Source organism: Acipenser ruthenus, chromosome 11, assembly GCF_902713425.1.
Source record: "Acipenser ruthenus chromosome 11, fAciRut3.2 maternal haplotype, whole genome shotgun sequence".
Classification (NCBI taxonomy): domain Eukaryota; kingdom Metazoa; phylum Chordata; class Actinopteri; order Acipenseriformes; family Acipenseridae; genus Acipenser; species Acipenser ruthenus.
In genome coordinates, this window is record NC_081199.1 from 12,811,502 (window position 1) to 12,827,849 (window position 16,348).

The 16,348-nt window shown below is 38.2% G+C and overlaps 1 protein-coding gene across 1 annotated transcript in view; it reads left to right on the forward strand.

The window, feature by feature from the left end:
- Positions 1 to 15,555, forward strand: part of LOC117973352 (hydroperoxide isomerase ALOXE3-like) — a 50,500-nt gene extending 34,945 nt beyond the window's left edge. The window contains exons 7-15 of the mRNA XM_059033380.1: positions 3,912 to 4,084; positions 4,521 to 4,664; positions 5,197 to 5,397; positions 8,972 to 9,058; positions 9,361 to 9,530; positions 9,791 to 9,912; positions 9,998 to 10,098; positions 12,733 to 12,903; positions 15,327 to 15,555. Coding sequence (XP_058889363.1) covers positions 3,912 to 4,084; positions 4,521 to 4,664; positions 5,197 to 5,397; positions 8,972 to 9,058; positions 9,361 to 9,530; positions 9,791 to 9,912; positions 9,998 to 10,098; positions 12,733 to 12,903; positions 15,327 to 15,506 — 1,349 coding nt within the window. The 3' untranslated portion in view covers positions 15,507 to 15,555. The remainder of the gene's footprint in view (positions 1 to 3,911; positions 4,085 to 4,520; positions 4,665 to 5,196; positions 5,398 to 8,971; positions 9,059 to 9,360; positions 9,531 to 9,790; positions 9,913 to 9,997; positions 10,099 to 12,732; positions 12,904 to 15,326) is intronic.
- Positions 15,556 to 16,348: the final 793 nt, after the last annotated feature.

A 16,348-nucleotide genomic window follows, 5' to 3' on the forward strand; every position in this document is an offset into this window, starting at 1 on the left:
TTTAGAAAAGCAAACTACGAAGGTATGAAACAGAGACTAATAGAAGTAGATTGGAGTAAAATAGAGAAAACATCCACAGAAAAAGGATGGCTGTTTTTTAAAAATGTAGTACTAGAGGCACAAAACAATTACATCCCAAAAGTAGACAAATCTAAATCTAAAACAAAATGGCCAAAATGGTTTAATAAATCAATTAAAAAAAATATTCAGCGAAAAAAGGCACTTTACAGAGCGTTTAAAAGGGACCAAAAACAAAGCACACAGAAAGAGTACTTGGAACTGCAAACACAAGTCAAAAAGGAAGTTAGAAAGGCCAAGAGAGAGATAGAAATCAATATTGCTAAGGGGGCTAAAACCAATTCCAAAATGTTTTTCCAATATTATAACAGCAAGAGAACATTCAAAGAGTAGGTTAAATGTCTAAGAGACACAAATGGCAAAATCATAGATGAAGAAAAAAAAATAGCAAATATATTACTTTTCACAGGTTTTTACAAAGGAGGACACGGACAACATGCCCCACATGTCGACCTGTTCCTATCTAGTTTTAAATAACTTTAGCATAACGGAGGCAGAAGTGTTAAAGGGACTAGGAGCTCTTAAAATAAACAAATCCCCTGGGCCAGATGAGATCCTCCCAATAGTACTCAAAGAAATGAAAGAAGTTATTTACAAACCGCTAACCAAGATCATGCAACAGTCTCTTGACACAGGGGTTGTACCGACAGACTGGAAAATAGCAAACGTAATACCGATCCACAAAAAGGGAGACAAAACCGAACCAGGTAACTACAGACCAGTAAGCCTGACTTCTATTATATGTAAACTTATGGAAACTATAATAAGATCCAAAATGGAAAATTACCTATATGGTAACAATATCCTGGGAGACAGCCAGCATGGTTTTAGGAAAGGGAGATCATGTCTAACTAACCTACTTGACTTTTTTGAGGATGCAACATTGAAAATGGATAACTGCAAAGCATACGACATGGTCTATTTAGATTTCCAGAAAGCTTTTGACAAAGTCCCGCATAAAAGATTAATTCTCAAACTGAACGCAGTAGGGATTCAAGGAAATGCATGCACATGGATTAGGGAGTGGTTAACAGGTAGAAAACAGAAAGTACTGATTAGAGGAGAAACCTCAAAATGGAGTGAGGTAACCAGTGGTGTACCACAGGGATCAGTATTAGGTCCTCTGCTATTCCTAATCTACATTAATGATTTAGATTCTGGTATAGTAAGCAAACTCGTTAAATTTGAAGACGACACAAAAATAGGAGGAGTGGCAAACACTGTTGAAGCAGCAAAGGTCATTCAAAATGATCTAGACAGCATTCAGAATTGGGCAGACACATGGCAAATGAAATTTAATAGAGAAAAGTGTAAAGTATTGCATGTGGGCAATAAAAATGTGCATTATAAATATCAGAGATAGTGAAATTGAAGAAGGGAACTATGAAAAAGACCTAGGAGTTTATGTTGACTCAGAAATGTCTTCATCTAGACAATGTGGGGAAGCTATAAAAAAAAGCTAACAAGATGCTCGGATATATTGTGAGAAGTGTTGAATTTAAATCAAGGGAAGTAATGTTAAAACTCTACAATGCATTAGTAAGACCTCACCTAGAATATTGTGTTCAGTTCTGGTCACCTCGTTACAAAAAGGATATTGCTGCTCTAGAAAGAGTGCAAAGAAGAGCAACCAGAATTATCCCAGGTTTAAAAGGCATGTCGTATGCAGACAGGCTAAAAGAATTGAATTTATTCAGTCTTGAACAAAGAAGACTACGCAGCGATCTGATTCAAACATTCAAAATCCTAAAAGGTATAGACAATGTCAACCTGGGGGACTTCTTTGACTTGAAAAAAGAAAAAAGGACCAGGGGTCATAAATGGAGATTAGATAAAGTGGCATTCAGAACAGAAAATAGGAGGCACTTTTTTACACAGAGAATTGTGAGGGTCTGGAACCAACTCCCCAGTAATGTTGTTGAAGCTGACACCCTGGGATCCTTCAAGAAGCTTCTTGATGAGATTTTGGGATCAATAAGCTACTAACAACCAAACGAGCAAGATGGGCTGAATGGCCTCCTCTCGTTTGTAAACTATCTTATGTTCTTATGTTCTTATGATTACTCTCATTGGGCAGACCGGGGGACAAAGACAAACAACATGAAATATTTGGTTCCGTTACTCTCCCTGTGACTGAAAAAAAAAAAACAATAGTCACCATGCACAGCACCTGCCGTCTCTGTTACTGCCTGGTTCGATGTTTTATTATTTACTTATTCTTTCTTTTGTCCGTCCCGTGCTGCCTCCCGTTCATACACTTTCCTGGTCACGCTACCTTCTCTCTTTCTCATCTCTCTCAGAAACAACCCCACTTTTTACACTGAAAGTAATGCGCTTCAGTACCTGCACTGTGCCGCCACTGAACCACCTGAAGAGATGGTTCAGTGGCAGAATAAAGTGTGGCTGCATTATACCAGCATTTCTCATTTACCCTTACAGTGATACCACATCAGTGCCGCCACAGACACAGAAAATTTCTTCAGTGAAAACATGCCTTAGTTAAGAAGAATGGTTAAGATGTTTTGTGCAACACCCTTAAGCTTTTCCCTTAGCTAAGTGAAAAAATACACTTAAGTGTTATACATAAGTGAAAAACTTAAGATGTTTTATGCAACCGGGCACTGGACTTGACTGGAGGGTTGTGGGTTCAATCCCAGGTTGGGGGACATACACACTGCTGCTGTACCCTTGAGCAAACACTTGAGCAAAAAAAAAGCATAAATGGATAATTGTATGTAAAATGTAATGTGATATCTTGTAACAATTGTAATATATCTATCTGGCTAGCTATCTGTATATCTGTTTAACTATCTATATGTTTGACTATCTGCTTATCAGTCTATCTGTCTATCTATCTACATATTTGTCTAGCTAGCTGTCTGTCTATCTGTATGTATGTATGTATGTATAACTAGCTACATATTTGTCTATTTACATATCAATCTACATATCTAGCTAGCTAGCTATCTGTATACCTATTTAACTACATACTTTATTTGTCTATCTGTCTGGCTATCTATCACTCTGTATAACTACACATTTGTCTAGTTATCCGTTTATCTGTATGTATGTCTAACTAGCTAGCTACATATCTGTCTACATACAGTAGCCTCCAGAATTATTCATACCCTTAATACAATGTAACTGGTTTTAGCAAAATAAATGCAAGTGTACATTCAGTATTTGTTGCATAAATAAATGAAAACATGAAAATTGTAAGACTATCAATATTAGAGATCGCAAAAAACATATCTATCCAAAATAATTGCATTTAAGTTTTAGATGTTCAGATTTATTCACACCCTGTAAATTAAAATACAATTATTTTGGACAGATATGTTTTTGCAATATCTAATACTGATAGACTTACAATTTTTCATGTTTTCATTTATTTATGCAACAAATACTGAATGTACATTTGCATTTTTTTTTGCTAAAACCAACTTTCAGTTACATTGTATCAAGGGTATGAATAATTCTGTAGGCTACTGTATACTTTCAGTTACATTGTATCAAGGGTATGAATAATTCTGGAGGCTACTGTATACTTTCAGTTACATTGTATCAAGGGTATGAATAATTCTGGAGACTTCTGTATACTTTCAGTTACATTGTATCAAGGGTATGAATAATTCTGGAGGCTACTGTATACTTTCAGTTACATTGTATCAAGGGTATGAATAATTCTGGAGGCTACTGTATACTTTCAGTTACATTGTATCAAGGGTATGAATAATTCAGGAGGCTAGTGTATTTGTCTATCTAGCTGACTGTCTGTCTAGCCCTGACTGTAATCATTGTCTTTGTTGAATCATTGTTGTCAATCTTTCTAGAGTTTGTGAAATCAATGTGGGAAGAAGATACGTTTTTCGGTTACCAGTTTCTGAACGGCTGCAATCCTATAATGATCAAAAAGTGTAAAGAGATCCCTTCAAACTTCGCTGTCACAAACGACATGGTCTCAGGATTCCTGGAGAAATCCACTTCACTGCAGAACGAAATGCAGGTTAGAACTACAGAGCAGCCTTGCTCATTTAAAAAAGTTCTTTAAACACTGCTTCCCTGTGCTTTACACTGCTTCCCTGTGGTTTACACTGCTTCCCTGTGCTTTACACTGCTTCCCTGTGGTTTACACTGCTTCCCTGTGCTTTACAGTGCTTCCCTGTGCTTTACACCACATTCCCTATGCTTTATACCACATTCCCTATGCTTTACACTGCTTCACTATGCTTTACGCTGCTTCACTGTGTTTTACAGTGTTTCCCTCTAATTTACAGTCCTTCCCTATGCTTTACAGTGCTTCCCTAAGCTTTACACTGCATTTCCTATGCTTTACACTCATTCTCTAAGCTTTACACTGCTTCCCTATACTTTACAGTGCTTCCCTATGCTTTAGACTACTTCCCTTTGGTTTACAGTGTTTATCTTTTGTTTTTGTTCAGAAAGGGAATATCTATCTGGTGGACTATCAGCTATTGGACGAGTTTCCAGCCAATACAATTCATGGAAAACTTCAGTACCTCACTGCCCCACTCTGTCTGCTGTACAAAGATCCCGACAATCAGCTCAAACCCATTGCTATCCAGGTACCCAGCATGCACTGCTGCTTCCTCTGAAACACAACATGATAACTTCAGCATTATACACTTCCAGTTATTGTGTCAAACATCTGCCTATCTATATATACTATAAAATAAAATTCATTTCGCTAATGGCCTTCAAGGTACATTTTTGCGGACTAAATGTTTGCACCACGTGTATTTTATGAATAATATATTTCATGGCACATATAATTTTGTGAATTTAATAAACACGGAATTAGCAAAACTTTATATAAATAGTATATTAATATATCTGCCTATCTACCCTCTATAACTGTTAATTTATCTTTCTATCTATCTATCTATCTATCTATAGTCTAGTGAACTATACCTGCTTATTTATCAGTCTAACTATCTACATATTTGTCTGTCTTTGTAACTATCTGTCAACATATTTGCCTATCTAGCTATGTGCCTATATCTATATATGTACACATTTGTCTCTCTATCTATAGTATCTGTCTACATATGTATCCCTATGCTTTACAATACTTCTGTATTTTTATGTTCATGACAGTTGAAGCAGAAAGCACATCCACAAAACCCGATATTCCTGCCCAGTCACTCTGCAGACTGGCTGCTTGCGAAGATCTACGTGCGCAGTGCAGATTTCAACTACTTCCAGCTTATTACTCACCTGCTGCGCACTCACCTGCTAGCTGAGGTCTTCTGCATGGCAACACACAGGAACCTGGCCTCTGTGCACCCCCTGTACAAGGTAACACTGCATTCACCAGCACAATACACTGAAGAGCAAGTACAGTATATACAGAAACTGTCTTCAGTGCTCAATTAAGAACAAAGTATTTTAGACATTAAAATATCAATTCAACTAAAGAATATAAATGTTTAGTTTATATAAAGCAGGGGTGCCCAATCCTGGTCCTGGAGGGCCGATGCCCTCCTGGTTTTTGTTCAAACTGTACACTAAATTGATTAATTGGACCAATTAAGCTTCTAATAAGGGCTTGATTGGTCCAATTAAGTAATTTAGGGCACAGTAGCAACAAAAGCCAGGAGGGACATCGGCCCTCCAGGACCAGGATTGGGTACCCCTCATATAAAGGTTTTACTGCAGTAATAAACAGAGGTATTTACAGGGAAAATGTAGAGTTTAAACGCGACAGAATTAAATGTTTGTCTCAGACACACAGTAGAATTCTGGAAGGGCATTAGACCTTCAAAAGATAAGGCTTAGTCTTTGGCACCTCAAAGCAGGATACGGTGTTGGCTCTTAAAAGCGGGATTTGCCAACCTTGAATGATAACCAATAGAAGGTGCTTTAAGAGACAGGGGTATGTATCTCATTATAGTATGAGAACATAATGAGAGATTAGTTATATAAAAAAAAAAGGAGGAGGCTGTGTGGTCCAGTGGTTAAAGAAATGGGCTTGTAACCAGGAGGTCCCCGGTTCAAATCCCACCTCAGCCACTGACTCATTGCGTGACCCTAAGCAAGTCACTTAACCTCCTTGTGCTCCGTCTTTTGGGTGAGACGTAATTGTAAGTGACTCTGTAGCTGATGCACAGTTCACACACCCTAGTCTCTGTAAGTCGCCTTGGCTAAAGGTGTCTCCTAAATAAACAAATAAAAATGAGGATGTAAGTGTTTTTTTATTATCTGAAAAGATACCGGTCCAGGCGTCTCTTGAATCGGCCAGGAAATGACTTCATGCGGTGAATTTGGAAAAGCGCGTATAGTAGAGTTTCTTATTAATTAAAAACTGGCCTTGGCCAGTAAACAGGGTGTCTGAATCCTGCTTGTGCAGACAACTTTTAGAAACAGAGAGAGGTCAGGCATAGTCCAAGCATGGCACCGTTAAATAAGGCTATTATACTTAATATGTTTATTATGGCTAAAGTTTAAATGAAAATAACTGAACTAACCACTGTATACTTATTCAAAGGCTTGTATAAAACCCTAAGTCTTTGTCCCATACTTTGTAACATACCTGTATACAACATCTTTTGTTGCACATATAAAACTTGTATTGTATTGCATTGTATTGTATTATAGCAAGGATTCTGTGAACTCTGGTTCACCTGACTATGAGCTATGAAATCATGATTCAGTATTTTTTGGCAAGAAGTTATATCCAATCAGTTTTAAAAAGGAGTTGAGCTGATCCTTCTAGAATGTATAATTAACTCAAAGATAAGAACTGTCAAGGCCGAGTTCAATTGGGACTCCTGATGTATTCAAGGGAGGGAAAATCCTATATAAGCCCAGAGCAAGACCCCATTCGATATCACGCAACTTGCTAATTACAAGCTGACGTGACCAATGCTCTGAGGGTCTCTGAATAACTGATTGCTGTTTGGTCGAAGTCTCTGCCTTTTGAAGACAGTTCTTATTTTTTTATATATCCTACACTGTACTTCCATACTGTATACTGGAAGGTAAGCATATATTTGAATTTAATATATCTTTTATATTTTGGATGCATTGCTATAAGGTATAGAAATGATATATTAGTTTTAAAAGAGTGATATATTGAACACTTTAGAACGTAGCTGTAAGTGTTTTAGCTGTTTTCATGGCTGGCCTAAGAGCTAAGCATATAATTAACCATATCTGTATTACTGTATTGAAGTACTAATGCTATTAAAGGAACTGGATCACCCAGATAGCTTATTACTTGGGATTTACGGTGGTCTGCGCAACCAACCAATCCAATTTTTAAAGCATTTAATAAACGGAAAAGAGCACTGCTACTGCACTTTGACTATGACTTAACGCGCATGTCCCCCAGCAACACATGATCATCCACGTCTTCTTTTAAAATATGTCCCACAGCATGAGGACTCGGTGGCAGAAAAAAAATATATAAAAAAAGAAAAAGCGCTCTTTTGTGCCAACGTGGACTAAAAAATATTTTTGGCTCACATGTGACAAGGAGAAGAACGAAATGTTTTGCCAGGTTTGCTGGAAATTCAGATTGCATATCTTGGAAGTCCTTTCATCAGGTGTACAAATATGGTCCGTAAAGATCCCATAAAAACCCATGACTCTTCTGCACATCACAAGAAATGTGTAAACGCTGAAGAAGCCAAAGAAAATCCAGGGCAGATGCCAATGGCAAAAATTGTCGCTAAAATGGACGTCACATTTTGACATGACACAGCTTTTTGCACTGCCTATTATGTTGCCAAGGAAGAACTGGCTTGTAATAAATTTGTCAGTTTGTGTAAATTACAGGCAGCAAACGGCATTGAACTTAAGGACATGCTGGACAATCAGACAGCAAATTGAATTGAACAGAGCAGATTCTTGTTGATTTTAGCTGATGGAAGCACTGACTCTGGTATTATTGAGCAGGAAATAGCCTACATTAGGTTTATACAGGATAACAGAGCAGTTATAACCAAAATAGTCAAATGTAATACTGTTAAACATGCAGATTCACCTGGTGTTTTAAAAGTGATAGACAGAGCTCTTGATAATGTAGGAATTAATCAGGAAGTGTGGCAGAAGAAAGTTGTCTTTGCAAACTTTGATGGAGCTGTCATTATGATGGGACAGAAAACGGGTGGCTGCAGGTTTGAAAGAGCAGGTAGCACACACACTCGAACTGGCTGTGCTTGACGCTGTCAAAAATGTACCTTATTTACATACATTTGAAGAGACAAAGAAATCGGTGTTCAAAATGTATTACTACTCTACACAAAAGAGACATGATCTGATAGAAATAGGGGAACTTCTTGATGAGAAGCTTGCTCATTTCAGTGGACTTAAAAGCACCAGGTGGCTATCAAGCAGACTGAGGAGTCTGAAGGTGATCGAGAAAAACTACAAAGTCCCTGTTATTCATATGGAAAATCTTACCAGTAGCCGCAGCCAAGACACCAAACCAGAAGATGCATCCAAAGCAAAAGGAATAGTGCTAGATTAGTTTGTTCACTTTCTGCACTTCATGCTTGACTACAGATGCATTCTAGGAAAATGAAGCACACATTTCCAGTGTAACATCACAAGGGCTAATCATTTGATAAAGAGCATAACGTCAGAGCTGCTTCAGCTGAAGATGGCACCTGGAGATTAACGAAGAACAAAATACAGTACATCAGAATTTTGTTGTATTACTATATTACAGTGTCACAGTACAGAACTGTATTACAGTTTCACAGTACAGAACTGTATTACAGTGTCACAGTACAGAACTGTATTAGTGTCACAGTACAGAATTGTATTACAGTGTCACAGTACAGAACTGTATTCATTTCACAGTACAGAATTGTAATACAGTGTCACAGCACAGTAATAAGAATGATTGTCACATTTTCTTTGCTAGCTCCTGATTCCTCACACGAGATACACGCTGCAGATCAATATCATGGCGAGGGACAAACTGCTGGGGAAATCTGGAGTGTTTCAAAAGGTGGGTACAAGATGTTAGTGTTACAGTAAATGCAGGTCAATTGAAGAGCGATTTACAGTAAATGCTTTACAATACAGTAAATGCAGTTACATTAGTCATAGAGCAAGTAACAATGGAGACAGTAGATTCCTATAGAAATAACATAATAAATACTGAAAACTACAGCTCCCAGCATGCCTCACTGTTGCTCATCTGTGCTGAGGGATGCTGGGAGATGTAGTTTTTTTTTTTTTTTTTTTTTTTTTTTTGTAATATGGAGCTGATTCCCTGTTAGACACTTCTGTATTTCTCCTGTATTTTAGTCCATTAGCACTGGTGGAAATGGTCTGCCTAAACTGCTGCAGAAAGCACACAGCTGTTTGACCTACCGCTCCCTCTGTCTGCCGGAGGATATTGCTGCACGCGGAGTTGAAGACATTCCTTGTTATTACTACAGACAAGATGGGATGAAACTGTGGAACACAATCAAATGGTGAGAAAGAGAGAGTCCAGTATCTAAACTGCAGTTCCAATGCAATTCCACTAGTATGTTATATAAATTGCAGTTCCAATGCAATTCCTAGTCCGGTATGTACACTGCAGTTCCAATGTAATTCCACTAGTCTGTTATCTAAATTGCAGTTCCAATGCAATTCCTAGTCCGGTATGTACACTGCAGTTCCAATGTAATTCCATTAGTCCACTATCTGAACACATTTTCTGTTCATTGATTATAATTTTTTTGTCTGTCAGGTTTGTAGAGGAAATGATTAAATATTACTACCCGAGTGACAGAGATGTGATTAAAGACACAGAACTGCAGGATTGGGCAAAAGAAATCTTTTCTAATGGCTTTCTGAATCGCAAAGAATCAGGTGAGTTTTCAACTTATCAAGTCACCAAGAACTGTATTACAGTTTCACAGTGCAGAACTCTATTTGTTTGATTTTTCTGTTACAGGAATCCCAGAATCCTTTCGGACTGTCCATGAACTAATCAAGTTCCTCACAATGGTTCTGTATACCTGCTCTGTGCAGCACAATGCAGTTAATGGGGGTCAGGTATGTTAAGTATAAACAATTCTATTGCATCTCAATGTCTTTCTGTCTCGCTATCTCTCAGACACACAAAAAGATAGACAGAGACTGCAGTGTTGAACTAACCCTATACCAGCACTCTTCTTTCCCATGCAGTTTGACTTTGGACTTTTTTCTGATTGTGATGGGGTGCAGCCTATTTTGTGGTGGTTTTGTGGTTTTTGTATTGTTTAGAGTGAGTTTGGGGTGTGGTTCAGTGAGTTTGTGTGAGGAGTGAGTGGAATGTGCCTGGGCTAATGAGGTGCGAATTGCCCAATTAGCCCAGGCACCTGTATAAAAGGGAGTGGTTGGGTATGTTAGTTGGTGAGTGTTTGTGAGAGTGAGAAGACCTGTATGAGAGAGTGAGTGGTTATTTTTGGTATAGTTTGTGTAGAGCCTGTTTTTGTGTTTGTCTTTTTGGTTGGCCATTGTGCCTTTTGTTTTGTGTATTTTGTTTAATTAAAAGTCTTTTATTTTCCCTGCACATCCCGACTCTGAGTCTCCTTACCCCGGTCAGCCTGTCACACTGATACATTACTATTTTTTTGTGAACACAATATTAATTCATCCTCCTCTATCCTGCACAATACATTGTTCACACACCATTTCTCCTTAAAATTGACCAAGTTTTTCATTATCTACAGTGCCTTGTGAAAGTATTCGGCCCCCTTGAACTTTGCGACCTTTTGCCACATTTCAGGCTTCAAACATAAAGATATGAAACTGTAATTTTTTGTGAAGAATCAACAACAAGTGGGACACAATCATGAAGTGGAACGAAATTTATTGGATATTTCAAACTTTTTTAACAAATAAAAAACTGAAAAATTGGGCGTGCAAAATTATTCAGCCCCCTTAAGTTAATACTTTGTAGCGCCACCTTTTGCTGCGATTACAGCTGTAAGTCGCTTGGGGTATGTCTCTATCAGTTTTGCACATCGAGAGACTGACATTTTTGCCCATTCCTCCTTGCAAAACAGCTCGAGCTCAGTGAGGTTGGATGGAGAGCATTTGTGAACAGCAGTTTTCAGTTCTTTTCACAGATTCTCGATTGGATTCAGGTCTGGACTTTGACTTGGCCATTCTAACACCTGGATATGTTTATTTGTGAACCATTCCATTGTAGATTTTGCTTTATGTTTTGGATCATTGTCTTGTTGGAAGACAAATCTCCGTCCCAGTCTCAGGTCTTTTGCAGACTCCATCAGGTTTTCTTCCAGAATGGTCCTGTATTTGGCTCCATCCATCTTCCCATCAATTTTAACCATCTTCCCTGTCCCTGCTGAAGAAAAGCAGGCCCAAACCATGATGCTGCCACCACCATGTTTGACAGTGGGGATGGTGTGTTCAGGGTGATGAGCTGTGTTGCTTTTACGCCAAACATAACGTTTTGCATTGTTGCCAAAAAGTTCGATTTTGGTTTCATCTGACCAGAGCACCTTCTTCCACATGTTTGGTGTGTCTCCCAGGTGGCTTGTGGCAAACTGTAAACGACACTTTTTATGGATATCTTTAAGAAATGGCTTTCTTCTTGCCACTCTTCCATAAAGGCCAGATTTGTGCAGTATATGACTGATTGTTGTCCTATGGACAGAGTCTCCCACCTCAGCTGTAGATCTCTGCAGTTCATCCAGAGTGATCATGGGCCTCTTGGCTGCATCTCTGATCAGTCTTCTCCTTGTATGAGCTGAAAGTTTAGAGGGACGGCCAGGTCTTGGTAGATATGCAGTGGTCTGATACTCCTTCCATTTCAATATTATCGCTTGCACAGTGCTCCTTGGGATGTTTAAAGCTTGGGAAATCTTTTTGTATCCAAATCCGGCTTTAAACTTCTCCACAACAGTATCTCGGACCTGCCTGGTGTGTTCCTTGTTCTTCATGATGCTCTCTGCGCTTTAAACGGACCTCTGAGACTATCACAGTGCAGGTGCATTTATACGGAGACTTGATTACACACAGGTGGATTCTATTTATCATCATTAGTCATTTAGGTCAACATTGGATCATTCAGAGATCCTCACTGAACTTCTGGAGAGAGTTTGCTGCACTGAAAGTAAAGGGGCTGAATAATTTTGCACGCCCAATTTTTCAGTTTTTTATTTGTTAAAAAAGTTTGAAATATCCAATAAATTTCGTTCCACTTCATGATTGTGTCCCATTTGTTGTTGATTCTTCACAAAAAATTACAGTTTCATATCTTTATGTTTGAAGCCTGAAATGTGGCAAAAGGTCGCAAAGTTCAAGGGGGCCGAATACTTTCGCAAGGCACTGTATCTGTCCACAAAAGGTAGGCCGATAGGTAGACAGATAGATAGAAATAGGTAGATAGATAAGTAGACAGATAGACAGATAGGTAGGTAGACAGATAGATATGCCGACAGACAGGTAGACAGATAGAAATATGTAGATAAGTAGACAGATATATATATAGACAGATAGGTAGACAGATATGTAAGTAGGCAGACAGATATGTAGATAGACAGATAGAAATAGGTAGATAGATAAGTAGACAGATAGATAGACAGATATACAGGCCGATAGACAAGTAGGTAGACAGATAGATTGACATATAGGTAGACAGAGATATATAACATTTACCCCACTCCTCGTTCCCCTTAGTTTGATTTTGCAGCCTGGATGCCCAACGCCTCTCCCACCCTGCGCCGCCCCCCTCCCTCCTTTGTGGGGGGAACGACTCAACAAGACATCCTGGAGAGCATCGCGGACGTGGGCAGCACTGTCCGAACCCTGGCCGCGGTCTGGCTTCTCAGCCGAAATTCCGATGACTTTGTGAGTGTCCATAAAAAAATGAATACATTTCCCAGCATGCCTCACCATTGGGACAGGTGGCAGAGGTTCATGGGAATTGTAGTTCATTTTTTAAGAGAATGGTTGTTACCCTTTGTGAGTGTCAGAGGGGTCTATTCATAAAAGTATGTGTCCTAGGTAATCGAATTTTGTTTAAAACTAATGAAAGTCGTCCATATTGATATTTATAAAATGATCTGTGTAGACCGACCGGTGACTGTCACTAAGCAATTTATGAATGGGTATATATTTGTTCACGACTGAAATCCGTCTCCTTTTGATGACATCATCAGCTCTATAAACATTCGCTCAGTTCCATCGATAGCTGTCGGGAACGTAAACAAATGGAATCTACCAACAGCAACAACGAAATAACTCGGCAGCACCCATCGTGTTACAGCTTGCCTGTATGCAGGGGCGCAACTAGGGGGGTTCAACAGGTGCGGTGAACCTGGGCCAAAACCAATATTCATACTGGTTTTCAATGTAGAGCTTCTATTAAAAGCAGTATTTGTATCTTTGTGATCGCGTGTATTAATACTTATGGATTTAAACGTATTGCTTAGTTTGCACCATCCTTGGGTTAACCATGGGTTAACAGTATTCTCGCCTATCTAAATCCTTCACAGAGCGTTGCACGCACGCACACAGTGTTGTGCGAGTAAAGTCCCCATTTAGATTGTGTATTGCAAGCTCGCCTCTATATATTTAAATATGGATAGAAAAAATAAATAACTTACTGGGGCTTAGAAAAGAAAAATAGCGAAAGCTGAAGAGGACAAAAGAAACAAGTTGATGAAGTGGCTTTGCCAATCAACTACAAATACAAATGTAGAGGAGGCTCCCACATGATATTTCTTATGTTTCTGTCTACTCGGTTTGCATGCAGTGCCCTTTTTTTTTCTCCTCACGATTTGGGCACAGCTAATGTTACCATTGCATTGTCGGCTGGCACAGGGATCTATTCCTTCAACGCATACAGCTTTTACTTCTGTACAAAATGTTTCCGAAGACATTCCATAGCTACTATACAACCAATACTCTGTAAATAAGTAACACGAAATTGAAAATAAAATGGGTTGATATACTACAGTCCTAAAAAGCCGATACAGTAGGCTACAGGCTACCCAGCCGATATGCATAAAAAAAAGATCGATACAGTAGGCTACCTTCACAGTGTACCCGATTTGCACTTTTCTGTACAAAATGATTCTTTGTCTAGCTACAGTACATTATACTGTAGGCTATATACAGTATAGTTACTCCTAGTTACTGTTACCTGTGCATTTCTTGCAATTGGTGTCTGTGAGACCCGCGTTGTAAGACACGTAAAGGCAATTCATTGTAAAGAACAAATGCGTTGATGGCTGAAATGTATTGCAAAACACATGAGCTTACGTATGTACCATCCATGGAAATACCCCATGCCACCTGGTGTGAATGCCAACTACTTAGTTGTATTCACTGTTTCATTCATGTAGGGGCTGCAGACTGATCTAATCAATTCAAGGCATTGCAGGCACTGTTTTGACGGATAAATAGCCTATAAAAGGTACTATAGCCTACTGTATAACGTGAAATGCTATTGTTTTCTCTTTTTATAGAGCCGTCAATATGACAACCACTGGCGGTTCCAGGTAGATTGTTTCAAACTCTTTTTTATTTTTGCCGTCAGGGTAGACTACATATATCTGAAAAGTCAAGAACGGACAACTGTGTATCTTTCACACACGCAGCGTAAATTTAAAAAATGAAAACTGACTGCAAAGTGACTGCATTGGCGGTTCTTATACGGTCAGATAACTTTTCTGACAATGTATTTTTGATGCTGTTGTTAGTTTAGACACCACCGTACCCAGCGTTCAATGACACCAAGTTGTCGACAGCATTTTGCAGTCGTTCACATTTAAGAATAGCAGGTTGACGTTCAGAACCGATTAAAACTTTATGTTAAAGAGGTGTTGCTAACCCTTCTCTCAATTTGTTTAAAATAATCTTTCACTGAAGTTATTAGGGTTACTGGCGCCTCAGCTGTCCATTATGAACAGCAACTGTCGTCCAATAAGCAGCTATTGATGAAATCTGTTAATGTACTCCAGTTTTCTCCCAACGACAGACGTTAACCTTTTATGAATAGACCCCTGAGTGTCTGTTTCTCTGCTCTGATTCAGTCAGTTTCTTTCTCCCCAGTTTAAACAGCTGAGGACACTGACATGCATTAATGGCAATCGCTATGTCAATAACTGCATTTCCCAGCATACCTCATCATTAGGACTGGTGGCAGAGGCTGATGGGAAATGTAGTTATTTTTTAAAGGGAAGATTATGATGTGACTATATATATAACTTCTCTCTCTCTCTCTCTCTCTCTCTCTCTCTCTCTCTCTCTCTATCTCTCTCTCTCAGGTTAAACTAGGGGATTATCCAGAGGAACGATTCACAGAGGAAACCCCCAGGAAGCTGATTTCAGAATTCCAGTCTGCCCTACAGCACATCGACGGTGAAATCGCACTTCGGAATAAAACTCTCAATCCTGGATATCCCTACTTGAGACCAGCACTGATGGAGAACAGCGTAGCAATCTAAGCGTTTAAACACCTGTGTATATATTGTACTTGTTCTTAATTTAGCACTGAAGACAATTACTGTATGTATGTATATGTGTGTATATATATATATATATATATATATATATATATATATATATATATATATATATATATATATAGTACTTGCTCTATACTTCAATCAGAACCAAACGTGAGTGTGGTTTGTGTTGTTGATATACTATTTTGATTGTAATATGTTCTGGTGTTGCACTCAGGAAATTCTCAGAATTGCATATAATTATTTATTCCTAATTATATTAAGTTTAATCTTTCAGGCAAGTTTATATATATATATATATATATATATATATATATATATATATATATATATATATATATATATATATATATATATATATATTCCTTTGTGATTTTATTATTTACACACTTACCATATTTGTGTATTATCCAGCTGCTTAGCAATTGAATAACAAGTATTATAAATGTTCTTTGTTTTGTTGATTGTAATTCAAATAAGCATATAAACTGTAATGGCAGACAACCCATTTATATCATATTTAAACAGCTGGGCAGTTACTGCAGTCTGGGATAAATGATCTATATAAACCCCTCAAAGCTCAGTCTTTAGTTTTTATTTGATTTTGTGACTTTAACAGCAGGTTTCTATACAGTACTCTAGTCCCGCCTCTTTTTCTGTGTCTGTTCATGTCAGTCAATCGATGTGTTTTGTTTTTTCCAACAAGCAATTAAAGTTTATTGTTTATCTTGAAGTACTATTGGTTTATTTCAAAATACATCCATCACACTGAAGGTAAGCATTGTATTATTTTTAATTACATCAGTACGTTACTGTGGAAG